The sequence below is a fragment of the Cryptomeria japonica genome, chromosome 7 (assembly GCF_030272615.1).
Source record: "Cryptomeria japonica chromosome 7, Sugi_1.0, whole genome shotgun sequence".
Lineage (NCBI taxonomy): Eukaryota > Viridiplantae > Streptophyta > Pinopsida > Cupressales > Cupressaceae > Cryptomeria > Cryptomeria japonica.
The window spans coordinates 516416488-516436897 of NC_081411.1; the positions used below are offsets into that span (position 1 = coordinate 516416488).

The 20410-nt window shown below is 35.6% G+C and overlaps 1 protein-coding gene across 3 annotated transcripts in view; it reads right to left on the minus strand.

Moving 5' to 3' along the window:
- Positions 1-19947, minus strand: part of LOC131061668 (uncharacterized) — a 43337-nt gene extending 23390 nt beyond the window's left edge. Inside the window, exons 1-2 of one of the 3 annotated variants that reach the window (XM_057995483.2) lie at positions 19433-19947; positions 18807-19335 (exon numbers count right to left, since the gene is read on the minus strand). In XM_057995483.2, coding sequence (XP_057851466.2) covers positions 18807-19335; positions 19433-19600 — 697 coding nt within the window. In that variant the 5' untranslated portion in view covers positions 19601-19947. Of the gene's footprint in view, positions 1-18806; positions 19352-19432 lie in introns of all 3 variants that reach the window. The other 2 variants (XM_059209356.1, XM_059209357.1) reach the window with 2 other exon arrangements.
- Positions 19948-20410: the final 463 nt, after the last annotated feature.

Below are 20410 nucleotides of genomic sequence, written 5' to 3' on the forward strand. Positions count from 1 at the left end.
GTAAATTTTGTATAATCATAGGAGAGGCCCCCAATGCAACCTAATTTTCGCAAGCATAATATTGTGGAAAATTACATATCAAATGGTGAAATATATAATGGAAAGAAGATAGAAACAGAAACTTGAGTTTATGTGAAATATACTTTCCTCCGTTTAACAAACTTATGCCACACAATTTGCTTTGATTATGAAATAAGTTGAATCACGGTAAAATTAATTCATTTATTCAAACATACAGAAAACTTCAAAATAGGTTGAATGACAATAGTTATTTATTGATTGGAAATCTGGAATTATTCATTCAGAATATGTTTGCATGTAATCGATAATTGTATTGCACATACCCAGAATTATGGCTTGATCGCCAGCTGTGATGATTGACTCAAACTTGTTACAGACCTGTAATTTTGGTGAAATAAGTCCCTCATTCAAGCCACGATCTCAATTGCAAAAGCTGCAATATGAATTTGCAGGTCGTATGATGAATATGAACTGTGTACTGAACCTTGCTGATGCTAGCCGCCAATCATAAACCTTCAGATTGCTTCAAAACCAAACTTCTGATGCTTTTTATCGCCAGAAAAATCACATCCCAGCAGCAGCGATAGGTGAGATAGATGTTTCAGTGCTGGAGATGACCTTGAGGAAGACTTCTGGGTTTTTGTCCAGAGGGAAAGTCTTCACAGGGGTTGCATCCTGAGAAGAGAGAGCTTTGAAATCGATTTGTAGAGCAAAATATAATAATAACATGGGAATAATACTTAACCCCCTTCTAAGAGCTTCAATCTCTATTTATAATTAGCTGCGAACTCTTCTAGAACCCATCGATGCTCCTAGAAATTCCTCCTTTGGCCGACTAAGGCAACTAGTACAAAGTTTATTAATTATTAAATGCCCCCGGATAGGTTGCCTAGGAGAAACAACTTTATAACTTGAAATGGCCCCAACTTAAGTTATATCAATGAGTTATAATTTTTAAACTCCAATCATTAGCTTTTTGGGCTAAAAATTAAATTAATCATTCATTCCCTTATTTAATTCATTAATCCTAGCCTGGGGAATGCTGCGGGCCAGAATTTGACTTCCTGAAGCCTGTCACTGAAGAGGGGACATGGCATTATGTAAGGGCACAAAAGGATAAAGAGCTTCTCCACCTCTTGTGAAGGCAAAGACAACAAGTTTTATTGCCTCCCTGTACATGATGATTTTTGATGATCTGTCTCAAGTCATAATTGGTGAGAACATAACATGAAGTGGCCTAGGGGTTTAAATAAAGATATTGAAAAAAGGGGGAAACATAATGGTGCCATCAACAATCTACAAGAAATGTTCAACATAGAAATCCATCTTGGGGCTTAGAGGTTGTGTTGGGATATCCAAGTGACTTGAGAATATTGCAGATATATATCCTCTCTAACTTTATTCATCCAGATTAACCCCTTTCCTAGAAAGCTGGTCTACAAATGCTAGAGACAAAGATGTAAACTTTCTTACATATATTCAGCATGACATAATTAACTTAGAAGGCTGAAAATCAAATCATAGCAGTCTCGACAAGGCAACATATATAGAAATCTAAAAATGGAGCCCATGACAATGAAGCAAATAATACTGTCCAAGGACATTCTTGAAATATTTATTGTTTCAAGTCCATGTGTGCTATTATTGAACATCTATATTTCCATTTCTTTCTTTCCTAGTTTCAATTCTCACATGATCTTATTTTTTGAGAAGCTCATACTCTGGAATTTAGGTGTAATAGGGCTAGAGGCATTATGCTTTTGACTAATAAAAATTTGACAGGTTTAGGAGTTGAGTCAACATATATGAGTTTGGTGCCTTTGTGTATATTTCAAATATCATTTTTCCAACATTATGGGATCATCCAGGTGCATCCCCCACACACAAATGAGGATGCTTGGTTAACAATGTATTAAAGGGGACACCACACACAGACATATCTGAAATCTGGCCTCTCTGCTAGCACGATCTCTTCTTCCTCCAAAGAGCCTTCTTTTCTCCTTTATTTAAGGATCTTTAGCTCTAACCCCATATGGATCTTGATCAATTTTGTGCTGCAATTGAAATTATGAGTAGTTTCATTACAAGTAGTAATTCTTTTCCTAATTCACATAGTAAGCAAGCATTCAAATGGATATCTAAGGCTATAATATGCAAGTAGCACAAAAAGTCTTTTCATCCTTCACATGAGAGTTCCAACTTTGCAACACAGATCTGAGGAGGGTATATAATCTTGTCTATGAATCGTCTTCCTGCTTCTTGTAGATTACTTGTTATCATACACAATAGAACAGGAGGTAGAAGAAACATTATCTGTTTTAGCTGCAAAATTCCCTTTAATATGACCAATGGAGCTGCTTCACTAACTGTTGCCCCAACTCGGAAAATGCAAACTAGAAAATAACTTTAAGAGTCTTGTTTTTACGTTTTTTTTAAATGAATTTATTTTATGAAATAATCTTTCAAATCCATTTTTAGGAATAGTTCAAGATCATAGATCAATCCTTTTGGACAAGTTTTTTGACATTTTTTGTAATGTCCCTTTTTTGAAATAGATTTAATAATAAATAATAATATTCAAATTAAAATATAATATAATATAATTACAAGTTAATTAAGTTTAATGAAAAGTCAAGAGGCATGTTATGAAGAGTTGTGACTCCCTCTAACATAAGATATAAAAGAGAGAAGAGTTCATTTGAAAGAGGACAAGGAGGAAGGGAAAAAAGAATGGAGAATAGGAATTAAGGAAAGGTGAAGAAGAAGGAATGGGAAATAAATAAGGAAGTGACTCTCTCAAAAAGGCAGAAATAATAAAGGGTTATGACTCTTTCAAAAAGTAATAATTATGAAGATTGTGACCATTGCAAAAGGTAGACAAGGTGAAGAGGTGTGACTCTCCCTCGCACTGGAGGATATAAAAAAGGAGAGTCACATTTGAGGAGGACGTCCAAGGGAAATCAATTTGGAAATAAATTATTATTCTCAAAGGGCAGCAATGAAGAGTGATGACTCATTTCTCATGAAGAAGTGCGACTTCCTACAAATGAAGATATAAAGAAGAGGTTAATTTAATTGAGAAGGGGGAATCGGAGGAATCATCCATAAGATCAAAGAAGACAAGAAAGTCAATGGAACAATATCTAATATCAGAATTAATAAGGGTAAAAATTAGCAGACTTTGATATTTAAAAGGGCAAGATTTAGGGCAGTCCCAAAAGGGAACATTACAAGTGGTATCAAAGCATGTTCCTACCAGCCTAAGGGAAATTAGTTAATGCAATTAAGTCAACGAGCTTTAAGGGCTATCGAAAGAGAAAGGAAGAAAGCCAATTGCGTAATATAGAGGGAATGTTCAACGGTGAAACAAAAGGAAATCCAAGTAAGAGAACAAGGCACAATGAGGAAGATCTTAAAAGCATCCAAGCAAGAGAAGAAGGGACAATAAACAAATGGAGCTTTGTGGAGGAGCCAATCTAGTAATTATGGCACCCTTACATCCCCAAGATCTATTGGACATATTAAGAAAATGTTTGAAGCGTATTGGAGAAAGTTTATGACACATCAATGAGCACACGAGCAAAAAGATTGGAGTTAGGCCCACTTTCTGAATCGAAATGGATTGGGAGCAGAAGGATTGGGGTTAGCCCACTTTCTGGCTCGAAATGGATTAGGAGTATAAGGATTAGGGTTAGGCCCACTTTCTAGCTCGAATTGGAATAGGAGCAGAAGGATTGGGGTTAGGCCCACTTTCTAACTCAAATTGGAATAAGAGCAGAAGAATTGGGCTTAGACCCACTTTCTAGCTCAAAATGGATTAGGAGCGGAAGGATTGGGGTTAGGCCCACTTTTTGGCTCAAAATGGATTATGAGGAAAAAGATAGGGTTAGGCCCACTTTCTGGCTCAAAATAGATTATGACGAGAAAGATGGAGTTAGACCCACTTTCTGACTCAAAATAGATTGAGTAGCAAGATTGGGGTTAGGCCCACTTTCTGGCTCAAAAAGAAAAGAAGTGATCTAACAACACGTGTATTTGTGTGTATACTCCATGTCTGCATATATTCATGTGTATGCTTTGTGTTTTTATGTGTATGCTTTGTGATCGGTTCATACTTGATGTGTTTTCAGCAAGTTTATTCCAAGTGTGTTTCCAAAGCCATTTCATATTGGGAATCATTCTGAACACTCCATGATCATTTCTTGAGGACAAGCAATCTTCGGTGGGGTGGACTATAATGTCCCTTTTCTGAAATAGGATTAAATAATAAATAATAATAATTAAATTAAATATAAATAAATAATAAAATATAATATACTATAATTACAAGTTAATTAAGTTTAATGAAAAGTCAAGAGGCGTATTATGAAGGGTTGCGACTCCCTAAAACATTAGATATAAAAGGGAGAAGAGTTCATTTGAAAGAGGACAAGGAGGAAGGGAAAAATAATGGAGAATAGGAATAAAGAAAAGGTGAAAAAGAAGGAATGGGAAGTAAATAAGGAAGTGACTCTCTCAAAAAGGAAGAAATAATAAAGGGTTATGACTCTTTCAAAAGGTAATAATTAGGAAAGGTTGTATCTCTTTCAAAAGGTGACAAAGGGCAGACATGGTGAGGAGGTGTCTCTCCCTCACACTGGAGGATATTAAAAGGAGTCTCATTTGAGGAGGACATCCAAGGGATATCAATTTGGAGAACAATTTATCATTCTCCAAGGGCAGCAATGAAGAGTGATGACTCATTTCTTATGAAGGTGTGACTTCCCACAATTGAAGATATAAAGAAGAGGTTAATTCAATTGAGAAGGGGGAATTGGAGGAATCATCCATAAGATCAAAGAAGACAAGAAAGTCAATGGAACAATATCTAATATCAGAATCAATAAGGGTGAAAATTAGCAGACTTTGATATTTACTAGGCAAGATTTAGGGCAATCCCAAAAGGGGGCATTACATTTTTTGGTTGTATACGTCCTATGGACCCCATATGCAAAGAGAAATGACAGATTTAAAAAGAAAAAATAATAAAATAAGATAAAGTTTCCTGATTGGTTTCCTGATTGGAAACCAAATATTTCCCATCTAAGGAAACACTTGCCAGGGGTTTCTGCAAAAGGTAAATGAAAATGTTCCCATTCACAAAACATGCTTCTGTACTAATAAGCTCACTATTCTCAAGTTTATCTTTATGCAGACTATCCTGAATCAAGAATTTATTATCATCCTTAACAGAACAATTTTTTCGGTTTTCCTTTTTACTCAGAATATCACAAAAGGTTTGATCCTCAGTTGCCTTCTTTGACTCGTTATAATATAGTCTTACCTTTGCAATTTTAACTATTTAATAATGTTAAGACATTTTATTTTACAACTTACCAAATCAGCTAACAAGAATTCAATGAAGAGATAATTTTGCACGTGAATTTCCAATTTTCCCAACATGATTTATGGCTATCAACTTGTAATGTCCCCACATTGAAAATATAATTTAATAATAAATAATAATAATAAAATTAAAATACAAAAGAAGAAAAAATTAAAAATTAAGTTAAAATATAAAAGATTATAATTAAATATAATTACAATTTGATTAAAGTTAATGACTGGTCAAAAGGGATGAAATGATAAGTTGTGAATCCCCCAAATATGAGCTATAAAAGGGAGAGGAGAACTCATTTGAAGGGGGAATAATTTGAGAATCAGAAGTGCATATCTGATTTAGCTAAGTGGTGCAGATCTGATTGTGAAAGGTTGTGTCCCTTTCAAAGGGCAGAAATAATGAAGAGCTGCACTCTTTCAAAGGGTGCCAATGGTGAAAGGATGTGTCTCTTGCCAAAGGGCATGCATGATGAAGAGATGTGACCTCTCCCTCACATTGAGAGATACAAAGGAAAGGAATCAAAAGCATCCAGTGACATCACCATCGATCAGATCAGATCAGAATTGTTATTAAGTTACAGGCAGTAACATACTTGTTCTTGATGCATGCGGATGTGCTTAATATGTATGTTTAATACATGAAGCCTGATAATGTTCTTATGCAGAATTTAATAGTAATATTAATATAGACTGCAATATGTATGAGAGTCATAATATACATCCATAGTAATATATGTTGCTCTTTGGGGATTGACAGCCTCCTAAGAGGGGACATTACACAACTTAACATATTCTCAAGACGTTCTTAGTTGCATTCAAGCAAGTAGTCCCTCTGATCAAGCCTGACCCATTAACAGATATAAACCTAGCAAGCTTCCAAACAAAAGTCACCCAGAGACATGAGGGTACAGATATGGGAATATAGACAGCAACACCATTTCAAATCACAGTATTGAGTAAATGAATAATGGTGCGGACATATAATATAAAAAATATTCACCAAAAGATGTTTATTATATGGATAATCTCTATGCAATGTATTAACATTAAAGCTATGTTCTCAAGTTATGACACCAATTGATGAGATACCAAGCTTGGACTACTATAATATGAAAATCTGAAATTAAGTAACCTCAATGTGGAATTACCATGATTCGATTGATCTTCTTTATCATGCTAAAAATCAGCCAACATTGTTGAAATTATCTAGCTAGTTTCGGATTCTTTTATAATTAAATGTTGCCTTTGGCAATTAGAATTTAATTGATATTGAATGAATATGTCTTGTAATGTTAAATAGGTCCAAAGTCAAATGCAATGTAAAGTGTGGCCCCATTCTTATGTAATTTGTAATTAATTTATTATCCCAAGATGGGCACCAATATGTAAGAAGGGAAATATAAATCAAGTCGGCCTACTTAGACCCAGCCGACTTAAGGAAAAAGGTGATTGAGTCTTGTACCCTATCAACCTTTTCATACACACATCAAGCACATATGATCAAGCATGGTCAAGTGAATATTATGATCTGCATTATACCTAACGAATTAATCAGTCTGATTGAAGTGAATCTTCATTTCATGGCTGAGCGAAATTGTGTTCAATCCGAACAGCGAACTCATCTTGCACTTACTGGTCACTTCATCAGATCCGAATCTGATTCTATTGCTGTGCAACATGTGCAAACATTTGTCTTCCTAAATAGTGCAAATCTGATTATGGAGGCTGTGCGAACTTGCATGCTATCCGAGCTGTAAACTGTCTTCATTCAGATCCGAACCTGGACATTATTGAGGGCAGACCTGTGCAAACTTGTTGAGAGCTTTGCTATGTGAGATTGAGCAGTAATTATCTTCCTTTATGATGCCGAAGTTCTGCACATGATCAGGCGAATTAGGGCCTGCACATCAGAGGTTTGATTAGGCAAAGTTCTGCCCTAGCTTAGGAACTAAATCCAATAAGTAATCTGATCTATTCTTAATTGTAATCTGCTCATAATAAAAGGTTCTGATCTGGATCTTTGATGCTGGGTTTTTCCTCCAAGAGGGAGGTTTTCCCAGGGTATACTGTGTTTTGTGTCTCTTGTGTGTTTACATTTAAGTTAATTTCTGAGTTTACTTAAATCTGATCACTAAAACTAACGATGTGGAATTACCATGATTAGATTGATCTTCTTTATCATGCTAAAAATCAGCCAACATAACATACTCAACAACACCACTTTCTGTGAACTTATAAAGGCAATAAATAAAAGATGAAATCACCATAAGATAACAGCAAAAAGGCACAAATCAGCAACCTAAAAGCATCACATGACACAAATTTATGTGGAACAACCCTAGTGCGAAAAAACTCCATCAAGAAGAAAGACCAAGTTTGCATTATCTTTAAAACAAGATTACAATTTGTTACACACTTCCATTCTCCTCTTTGCCTCCGATATGGCAGCACCTATGTACCTATGAACAACCTATTTGTGCTCCATCTTGTTCCTTCTTAGGTTCTTGTTCCTACAGTATAACTCTACTTTCAACTGCTCCACTTCTTTTCCACATCCAAGGAGCTGAATTTTTGGAGTTGTAAAGAAGTCTTGTGCACCAAACTTTGCGTCCAAAGATGAATCTTCATTCCAAACATTCCATCTTTTGATCTGCCTCCTAGGAACATGAAAGGACACAGATTTTGGCCCCAAAAACTATTCCTCCAACTTAGACGACCAAACTTGGAAATGAGACATCGCATGAAATGCCACAAATGAAGGAATATCAAGAGACAATCATTGCCTCTTTCCAAACAATCACTTGGAAAAGTTCAACAATCAACTTTTGGTCCTCTTCACTTGTCTTTTACCATCCCATTCAAACCATCAAAATTTGGGAAAAATCAAATAAATAATTATGTGCACAAGTCGCCTTTACCACTGCTAGGTAAACACTTCATTCATTATGAACAATGGCAAAAAAAAAAATACTACAAATTATTTTCCCAATACACCCTAAGTGCCTAGGGTCACTTTCCAAGGATGTTGGAACCATGCAATATATAGGATTTACAATGTAGATGGCACCTTAATCCCAACACTCATCCTTATCTAAAATTTTCCTTGTGCCTAGGTTCCAAACAAACTTACTGCCTGCAAGCTTCAAGGCACTCGTCCTATTTGTCCAAAAAAAAAACACTTGAAAAAAAGAGTTCAAACAAACAAACCCAAAACATCCCTTTTTATAAGACAATAGATTTGAAAAGGAAAGTGATCAGAAGACACTGAAGGGAACTTGAACCTCATTTTGACCTAATTATTTAGAATTTAAAAACAATCTCTAAAAATGGTGAAATTTATCCAATATGGAACCAATCCTACATCTATCTTCATAATGTTCACTTATTGTAACAAACTGATTTACTCTAGGCTTCTTCCTCCTCAAAATATCAAATATATCATTTCAACCTGGACCAATCACAAAATCCATACAACTTAATCATAAGTTAAACTTTTATCTTGTTTATTCCTTGCTTTTCAATGCCAATTGCCAAAAATTGTCTACAGATATAAAACCTTTAACAACCATACGAAAGCAACCCTGTTATCTAAATCATTGAAAATTTAAGCAAAGAACTCAATGTTTCTGTTAAACTCAATTCAAGATGATAAAGAAAACCATAAAATTTTCCCGAAATGCCATTATATTCTACAACATCTTCATTAGGTGCAAATTTACTTATTACAAGGAATCAAGCTCAATTTGTGCAAAAGGATGGCCAAAGATCTCCATTTTTGTTCTATAATCAACCTGTCCTCACAAGCTCAAATCGTTGTACATAAGGAGGATTGGACTTTTGATCTACCAGATAACCTCAACAATGTTTCCTTAATAAGATCCTTTGCATGACTCCCATGCAAAAATAGGCAACTTCCTCACACATCAGAGTTAATGGTAGGGCCAACATGTAACTTACATTTTGAAATTAATCCATTTTCAAAGTTAATCTGTTTATTCCTTTTGCAGTGTCCGCAAGATGTTATTCACAAGAGGCATTGTGAGACAACTAAAAGATACCTTGGAAACTTCAGAAGGCATCAGCTAAGATCTTAGGATAATATTGTACCCATCCCCTAGCATTTTGTAACCATCCCATGTTGATCATAATGCTAAGACAAAGGAGGTTTATCAGGCATTACAAGCACTAAAAATTTTGTCAATCTTGAACATACTTTAAGGTAAAAGTAACCAGTATGATGTATTAGCAACCTTCTTCTCTTCGATAATTAAATGCTTCGATATGCTTGTGTAATAAGCAGGGTCCCAACCTGTTAATGGGTCTCCGAGGGTTAACCCCCATTTAGAAAAAGAAGAGGTTAAATGGAAACCGCGGAGGGCAGTAAATCTGCCATGAAATCTTTTTCCATTTATATCATTGATTATGCATTTATGACCCGTCGCAAACGACGGCGGACGAATTTCTATTTTGGTTTATGAGCAATGTATCATCAAAGAATCGGATTAATGAGGATTTTTATGTCTTTTGCAGTGTAGTGTGTGGAGTTAACAGTTTTTGCGCAGGTTCAATGGAGGCGAATTTTACCCTAAGAACAGAGAAGAAACTGGTTCCTTTTCTGGGAACAGTGTCGGACAAAAGAATGCAAGGACTCTTCAAATACAAGGAAGAGAAACTATGGAGTGCAGTGTGTCTAATGCTGGGGGAGGAGTTGGTGCACATTCACTTCAGGTACAGGACGAATATGGAGGTTTATTCCTTGATTATGGCCTGGGCTTGCGAATTTGAACCTGAAGTGGAAAAAATTAAGCTCACAATGACAAAGCTGATTGACAGGGACTATTTGATCAACCTTGATTCCATTTTGGAGTGGGTGATCCCTCAGACTGGAATCCGCATTCGGGAAGGAGATGTCGAGGAGGAGATATTACCCTTTGTTCGAGGGCCGGAGAATCGAATAAAGAAGCAATGCAGAGAGCGACCTCACATAGGCTGGGAAGCCATGAAGCTCTGCGTCAGACTAATAAGAACAGATGAGGTACTGAAAGCCCTCAAGGTGGTGGCGCGCATGGAGGTGGGGAGAGAACTGCGAGACCGGTTTGAGTAAGGGCGGGCGGTCCAGTTTTTAGCAAGTCTAGAGGGAGACCCAGACTTTGGAAATTTGGATTGCATCCCGAAGATGAAGACCGAAGCAGCCAAAGGGAAAGCTCTGGCAGACATTGCGGATGAGGAGGAGAAGCAGACGAACCAGAGTGATACCGACTGAGTGGATACGGTGCTAAAAATCCTTTTTGCTTTCTGCTATTTGCTGGTCTTTTTTAAAAAAACAATATTTTATGGATGACTGTAATATCTAGTGCAAAAACGCACAGTACTGGTTTTATTTCCATTTTAGCTTGAACGCTCTTCATAGTAGGCTGGGACTGTTAGTTTTTTGGGCCGATGTTGATATCTGTATGGCCTCGGATTATTGTAGCTCTTTTTCTTGGAAATCAATATATAACAAAAATTACCAATCAAAAAAAAAAAATAAGCAGGGTCCCATTGCCTTGTATTGCTACTAATGTAAATGAATTAAAGATCGTAGAGAAATGATCATTCGTGAAAATTGGTCACCAAAGAAATGATTTAATGCAAAAGGTATGATTACTTGATCATTACCAATGGAAGCTCCAAATACTTCAAACAATGAAGGGGGGTCGGGCTGTGATTACTCCGATTTGATAATACATGTGACAAAAAGAGACTATAAGGCATTGAATGCACCAAAAAGTCTAAAATCCTTGCAATCTGGAGCAAGCTTTGGGGAAAGAATCTGAGGGAATGTGTAAACTTCTTCCTTCCATTGGTCCTACTCCATTATCAACAAGAGGGTTGAGAAGCATATTTGAGGATGGTTGATCAATCTCAAGATTCTGAGCTATAAACAACACCCTAATGTCATATTCAGAACTAACATTGTTTTACCTTTTGACTAAAAGAAAAAAACCATTAAGAAAAAGCAATTGGCACTTCAATAGGAGAAGCATACTAACGCTTATTTACTATGTAAAGTTATTTTAGTAAACTTAAAGTGATTCTCCTGCTGTTGTTAGGAAAAGTTATTAATCAAATATAAAAACCTTTCAAAAATCCTTAAAAACTTTGCCAAATAACAGAAAATAACCAAACTAGTATCAAGAATAGAACACTTAACTTGTAAAATCAATAGCAAATATTACTGAAACCTTTAAGCATTGAATATTTCAGATTATATCAAGTAAATAACAACTTATTTGCTGCTAACAGCAATCATGCAACCCAAAGAGCTGCATACAAAATGATGTCCAAATTTGAAACCAAAACTCACTGCAAACTGCACATATTACAATGGTAACTTAAGTAAACTCCACAAATGAGTTAAATATGATAAATAACGGCAAAATACATGTTATTTACAGCAAACCCACAGCCTCAAGGCTACCATAGAGTTTTGCAACAAAAAATACTCTCAAACCCCAAAGATCAATCTATAATAATAAAACTGAAGAGATCCTTACTATTCAGCACAGTGATAGCCTCAAAAAATGAGATTATTCAGTGGTAATCCTTGACTCCCATCTTAGATCACCTAGTAGTCCTCTGACTCCCGTCCTTCAATAACCTAGAAACTTTCAAACTCTCATTCTACAGTCTCCAATAGTTTATCAGCCACTGAAGAAACAAGCAAAAGCTTTAATAAAATCTGCTACATGAATGAATGAAACTTGGAGCCAAAATCAAGCATATATGAAACCACTTTCAAAATTCAAATTGGGTGTCCAACTCCCACTACTTGAAATGGAGGAAACTTGCATGAAATGGAAATAATTGTTTTATGGCAACCACCATAAAGTCGCTAGATGCCAAAGATGCTCAAAGATGCCAAGGAAACTTTCCAAAATGCAGCCCACTACTAGCCAACTTGCCAAAGCCAACAAGATGCTGCCCAGAATAAGTTACTAATTTAACATTGTTTGTCGTGAGAAATTTAAACTCACAACAGCAAACAAATATTAAACTAATATTATTTCCCAAACCATCATGTGATCCAATTTACTATTTTGGGACAGTTGGGCTTACTATTTTTAGTAAAGTTATATTTTTAATTTACAAAAAAAAAGACATGACAAGTCCTCCCTTCTCAAAACTGCTTGTCCTTAAGCAATTGCAAACATGATACTCCAAGTTCCTGATACCCAAAACATCCAATCATTCCAAACTGCATAGCAGATTGTGATCCTGTACTTGCGTGAAGTTGCATCTTCCTCTCAAGCATCCTAAAAATTTCTTGAAAAGTGTTCCTATGATCTGTAATATTGTGAAGATGATATTCAATATGATAACTCCTACTCCTTATTACCTGAGGTTTAATATCATTCCTTGCATCTTTTCCAATAAATTACCTCCTCCCTTCAACTCCTTTCCAAAGCAATGTATGTGCACCATCACCAAGAAACTGCACCAAAAACTCTTGCAACCATTCCCAAAGATATAAACCTGATTTATGCAGCCTGAAGGATGGTTACAAAAGAAAATACATCATAATAGTGAATACCAATCTTGGAAGCAATTACCTTGGAGTTGTGGAGACACTCAAATACATCACAAACTACTTCAAATTTGGCCACAGTTTGAAGGATGCTTGATGCATATTTGGGATCAAATTTGGAATAGTGGTGACACATATAAGGGATAGAAAAATATCAAGAAGAACTCAATCTGAAAGAATCAATTTCCATCATCTTTTGCATTGCCTGCTTCTGTGGCTCATCATACCCATCATAAAATAACAAAAAGTTCCTCCATCCATTGTACACAATCAAATGACTAACATGAACTGATTTATGTTTAAGTATTTTCAACGAAAGGCTGATTTTAAACTTCTTTTCATACCTTGCATGGATTACCTTTGAGACTTTGAACTTCATGTTGTCAGGTTTCTTCATTTCCAATCTTTGCAATGAAAACCAAATAATTCTCTTTCCTATAGCACTATAGTCTATAGTAGAACCATGTGAGAAATCTGAAATATTAACTTCATGTAGAGAATTAGCTACCTTTTCAACTTCTTTCAAATCTTCTTGAGAAATTTCTTTAAGCATGCTTTCGGCTCCAAAAACTTGAGTAAAGCATGTGACCCCAAACTCCAAAAAATATGCCTTATTAAAGATCTCTTGTTGCTAAAATAAACCAATAACTCTATCCACATTTTCCAATTCATCTTCCAAACCTTATTGGAAGTCAAGATACTATCATCACAAATGAAATAAAATTTCTCACCTGATTTTCCTTGAATTGAAAAACTAAACTATAATGTAAGCCCTTGCACTTCACATGCTTCCTGCAAATGGATGACTGAGAGTAGCATATCACCAACTCATAATGTGTGATAAAGTTAGAGTGTTTGCAACCAATGGGATGTTGGATTCTCTGCTTCAAAGATGAACCTAGAAGCATACATTTGAAAACTCCCTTTTGCTAATTTGGAAGTAGTGAAGTAAAATATGATCTATGATACTCATCAAAGGATTTTATACCTTGCATACTTTCAATCAACAAATAATTTGCTGCCTACTTATCTTCTTTTAAAATACCATACTCCTCTACAAATTGATGCAATAAATCTGAAATAAGAATTGCCAAACATAAGTTAATTAACTCTATAGGCTTCTCAAATGTCTTCACCCATTGTTCTTTCAAAAACATGATCATTGCAACTCTTGGGACTTAAGATATAGAAGTCCTTGCATGACTTTTGTTCACCCAAATAGATGTCCAATCTTCTTAAATTCATAATACTAGAGGCTTGTAACATCACACCCTTCATGTCTTGCTTGTAGCTACATATCCAAAATTCCATAGCATAATTTGTCACAAAATAATGATTATTGAAAAGATTCCTCTTTTTCTTACCATGATCTAACATCAAACATCACAAGTTGACTATTTCCATTTGGCCATCACCCACAATATGGTCTTCAAAAGTGGTACTTAAATCCCATGAGTGATCTATGTACCATAAGCATTGTCTCATTGCAAAATGGTTGGAATACTCAATAAGTTCCATGTGATTCCATATACAAGAACGATTTGAAACATGAAACCAAGAGCCCACATCCTCTAAGCTACGACTTGTGCCCCTTACTTTATCGCTTAATTTTGCAAGCCTTTGTTGATGACAAGATTTTTTGTATGTGCATGAAAAGAGACAATAAACCTGAAAGTTGAAAACCTTTTCCATAACTTGTGCTACCAAATAAGATTACATCCTCCTCTTTGAAATTGATTTCTTTGGAGACATCACCATGCTTCCATTGCACTACTCTAAGGCTGAGAACATGTCTATCCATCTGCATTATTATTATGTACAAGTCCCCCGGATCCCACAACATTATCTGTGAGATATTTGACAATTAGGAAGAATGATTTCCCTTCCACCCTGTATCTCTTATTGCTGATTTGCACACTTTTGGAAGATTTGCAGCAATATCCTCAAAATGAAATTCATTAAGTAAATATTTATCTAAATCTCTCCTTTCATGAAAATATGCTCATCATATGGATCTCTTTGCAAATATCCTCACATACCTAAAATACTTCATGGGAGATATGGAGCTGTCTTATTTCTTTTTCTTTCCCCTCAAGTTTTGGTTCTTCTTAAATATGCTTGTGTTGTACTTCTTTTGTAAATTAATCTTTTATTTCCCATCATCATCTTGGGTTCCATTGTCTTCTTTCCTTCCTAAACCTTCAAAAATATTTTCTTGACATTCACATACTCCATTTGTTAATAAAATGTAATCTTGAATAATCAACTCGTTTTTACCTTCTGTGTTTCAAGTACATTATTCTTGTTTTGCCTCCTTAGTTTGCTTGGAGACATTGTTTAGCTCCACTTTCATCTATTCTTCATGATTTTTAGTATTTTCAGCCCTTCCCATATTAACTCCTTCCTTCTTCTTATGAAGTAATCTTCAAAAGATACTTCAAATTTGTTCATTAAACGGCATTCCTCAAAAAAATTAAAAACCTCTTTCTTCTCAAGGCATATATTTCCCTGTTATTTTTGCATATTCATACAATGTGAGGGCTGCCTTAGAAATTATTCATTTCATAAACTATTCATCAAACCATCCTAATATTACAGAGACTAACATATCAGTTTCTCAACTATGAAATATTGATTGGAAGAAGCAACCCCTAATCAGCTACTCAAAACCTTGCAGGCTAGCAAGATCTTAGCTCTGATACCATTGTAATATCCCTTGAAAATGATATTAATCAAATATGAAACCATTTTGAAAACCTTTGAAATTGACTTTGTCAAGTAACAGAAAATAAGCAAACTAGTTTCAAGAATTGAACACTGAACTTGCAAAATCAATAACAAATATTCTTGAAACTTATAAGCAATGAATATTCAGATTATATCAGGTATTTTATTTGCTGCCAACAGCAATCATACAACCCAAAGAGCTGCATACCAAATGATCTCCAAATTTAAAACCAAAACACACTGCAAAGTGCACATATTACAATGGTAATTTCAATAAACTCCACAAATGAATTGAATATGATAAATACCAACAAAATACATGTTATTTGCAGCGAACCCACGGCCTCAAGGCTACCATAGAGTTTTACAACAAACAATACTCTCAGACCTTAAAGATCAATCTATAAAACTAAAGAAATCCCAACTATTCAGCACAAAGATAACCTTAAAAATGAGACTATTTAATGGTAATCCTTGACTCCCATCTTAGATCACCTAGTCATCCTCTGACTCCCAAACTTAGATCACCTGGAAACTTTCAAACTCTCGCTCTACAGTCTCCTTCTCCACTGGTTTATCAACCACTGAAGACAAAAGCAAAAGCTTTGATAAAATCTGCAACATGAATGAATGAAACTTGGAGCCAAAACCAAGCATATATGAAACCACTTTCAAAGTTCAAATCAAGCACCCAAAATCCCACTTCTTGAAATGGAGGAAACTTGCATGAAATGGATGATCGTTTTATGGCAACTACCATAAAGCCACTAGATACCAAAGATGCTCAAAGATGCCAAGGAAAGCTTCCAAAAACAAACCCACTACTAGACAACTTGCCAAAGCCAACAAGATGCTGCCCAAAAGAAGTTACTAATTCAACATTGATTGTCGTGAGAAATTTGAATTGCAACAACAAACAAATATTAAACTAATATTATTTCCCAAACCATCATGTGATCCTGTTTTACTAATTTGGGACAGTTGGGCTTACTATTTTTAGTAAATTCTATTTATTGAACTTTTTTAGAAAGGGACATGATAAATATCCATGGAGGAGGCTACTAATTCCTTATTTCCTGCATAAGCTGTTCCATAAAAGACCCAAAAAGAAAACCAAGAACAGCTCGAATCTTGGTCTCTGAAACTAGAGTATCAGTTTTTTTTATTTGCAAAAAACTTTGAATTTTGAGTGGGTGGTAAAGAGTTAGTCAATTACTTTGTACCACATGGTAGTTTACATTAACTGGTATTTTTTCTACAAAAAATTCTATTAATAGTATTCAATGCAGTATCAAAAATAAGTTTAGAAAATAACAAGAAATTTCATCTTCCATGAGACAATTTTTCTGCAAATCACCTTCTGCCACACCTACTGAGGAAATTAAGTTATATGTCCTCCTTGAGACCATTATCTTATAAACACGTTAAAGTTTTGATTGTGTAATTCAATTTGGTTGGATATTAACGTCCACTATTGGCCAGGAGAAGACAACAAAACTGACACAAAGAATATAACCGAAAAGTACACAAATAGAGTCCCATGTGCATCTCCAGCAAAGTAAAGAATAATAAATGAGCAAAAAAACCAAAATTCCTAAAAGCGTAGAGCAACAAATGTAATATCTGAAACACAAAAGGCTAAGTCAACAAATCATTCACATATAAGAACAAGTGTAATATGCAAAACACAAAAAGCAAAGGCAAATGGCAACAATGCTCACAGTGTAGCAGCAGGGTCCAATGCAACCACTCAAGATTTTTCAGGGCCTATAATTATTTTTCTGCATTATTTCAAGTAATTACTAAATTGTAATCCTTTTGTAATTCCCAAATTTGGAAATTAGATCTAAAGGGAAAGCAAACGAGGAAGAAAAATGAAACGCACAACCACAAGGCAAATTTGTTATTAGATAGCAGTTGCATACCTTCAGTTCCCCCACTCCATCTACAACTGAGGAAAAGAACACCCCCACTTTGAGGAGGCATTCTTGGCCTCATGTTGGCTATCTTGTAATGTGTGTAAGAAGTTGTAAGAGCATTTAAAGTGATCCTGATGTATACAAACATCTTATGAGATTGGAAGATAGGAGTTATGTGTGATAGATTCTATGACACACAAGAACATTTAAGAGGGAGATAGTCTATCACATCATCTTTAAACAGATTTGAATATGCCCAAATGGAGCCCCTTTTTTGAGAGGCGAACTAAAATAACTTATAACAAGTCATCACAAGGTATAGGCATCTGCTATATATAGTCTGCTGAGCAACTCATGGAATATGGCAGTGAGATTTGGGCTAAATATGGCACCACTTTTGGTTCATTGTTTTGGCTCGTGATATTTTGGTAAACCACACTCAGTTTGTGGTTTGAGTTTTACCTATTTATTAAGTGCTTGGGCTGAATTATGCATAGTATATTTTGCAAGAATCATTATTGTGGTAGAATTACTCCAGATTTTAATTAATTATTTGTGGCTGTTATATAACTGGTTTGTGCTTTGCAGAGTGCGATTTTTCTCTTAAAAAGGTTTTTTCTTGTGTGCATCACCATGTTAGGGTTGTAAGTTTTGTTCTTCTCTGTAACTGTGAAACTAAACTTATTCTGCACATTTCCCTCCTCGTAGACTAGTGTAGGAAGTGTTTCCGCACCTTTACTTCTTTTCAGGAATTACATAATTTAACTTATAGCTACTCCAGTATTTCAAAATAAGATTCCAAATTATGCGTTGTGCTTACTAAAAAATTAAATGGGACAACCTAAACCTTAAAAAAATAAACAGTAAGCAGCCGTATGCAACCATGCTGTAACAGAACAGTTTTATGAAAGTTTTAACAGCAAGCAGCTACCTGGAACCATGCTGTAACGGAACAGTTTTCTAAGAGTCTTTGTTGAAATAGATTCTTTGTATCATTTAGGAATCAAACCAAAACAAATGTCAGATTTATCCCTGGATATGGCAGTTTTACTTTGAAACAAGTCTTCTGTTTATAAGAGACTGACAGTTTCACAAGAAAAAGATTCACAAAAAAAACGAGATGACGTTTGAGGCTCTCCTAATAAACTGCATATCTATTAACTCCTAGATTAGCGAATTCAAGGACTACTAACCATTTCCAGGAGCCCGGAGACAAGCGACCATCTTTTTCTCTTTGTCTGAACAGCTGTGAAATTCATCACAGACTTGCGGATTCAACGAGTTCCTGCTGCTATCCTTATTACCCTCGCCTTTTTTGGCTGGAGATTTATCCTTTCCTGGATCTGCAGCTGGGTCCCCTTTCTCCTTGTTCGGTGCAACATCTTTATCTGGAGGGGTAGAGGGAGTACCATTATTGAGGATTTCCTTTCTTAAATCTTTATCATTCACCGGAGGGGTAGTGTCATTTTGAGGACCCTGACCATTTTCTGGGACTGCATTCGTTCGATTATTAGATCCCTCCGGAAGTTTCTCCTTGTCTGAAGATGTACTATTACCCTTTGGAGCAGCGTTTCCGGGAGTTATATTTTTAGGGGGAGAAGTCAATCCTGGATTGTTGGCATCCTTCATAATTTTAGGGGGAGGTGTCGATCCTGTATTATCGGCATCCTTTATTTTATTGGGAACATTAGAAGCCGCGTGCCCAACCCCAACCCCCTGCCCCTGCCCCTGCGCCCGGCTGCATTATGAGGCTAAAAATATAGCGGTTCAAAACCCTAAAAACACAAGAAAAGGAGAGGAGTATAAAAATGTGTTTTACCTTAGGGGTAGGATTGCTGCTATCATGTGGATCAGCCAAGCGTCGAGTGTTTGATCCCTGAGGCGAGTCAACGGCCACGACCACCGATCCCGCCATTAATATAATAACAGTAATATGTAGAAAACGCAGTGCCACACCCCGGCGCGGGGAATTTTTCAATCTCCCCATCGACTTCGGCCAAAATAAGGAACTAAGGTATCGGTGGAATCCTCTCCAAATACATCTTCCTGGTTTTAAGAAAACCTCGTGGACATTGCATTTTCCTGTCAATTTCTTCTCTGCAGATACGAACTTATCTGTTCTACAAATTACGAATGAATATGAACAGACATGAGCATGAAATGGAAAAAATATATAGTTTCTCAATAAGAAAATTGAACTCGTGAGCACGGAGGATGATCGAAAGAGCAGGGGAGGGGGGCTTTAAGCCTCGCTGTTTTCTTGCAGGCAGGGAAGATTTCCCGTCACCATGCTTTTACCTTTATCCAGTCAAATATTCTCGCGTAGTTTGACTTGTTTATTTCCCCTCCCTCTAATTTTAATATTCTAATTTGTCTGAATTGTTTCAATATTCTATATAAATTATTTTATTAAATTAAATCTTTCATTAATGTAATAAAAAATTAATTAATATAATAAAACTAAGATTGATACTTAATAGTTTGCAAACAAATTTGTTTTCAATTCAATTTCTAGATGGATTGTAATTCTCAATTTTCTTGGTTAAAATCCTAATGAAAATCAGGGATAAATTAGGTAAATTTATTGGCATAGAAGATAATTGGACGGATGAATCGGATATCAAAATACTAATTAATGTGAATAACAACATTAACAAATTAAAAAACATAACCCTAAACACAGTAGATGGCAAATATACTCTAATTTTGGAATGGCAGTTTGGTTCAGTCTCTGAGGATGTATCCTTTCGTAGGATTGAAAACCCTATAACTCATAAAGCCCAAGCCCCAAAACCAA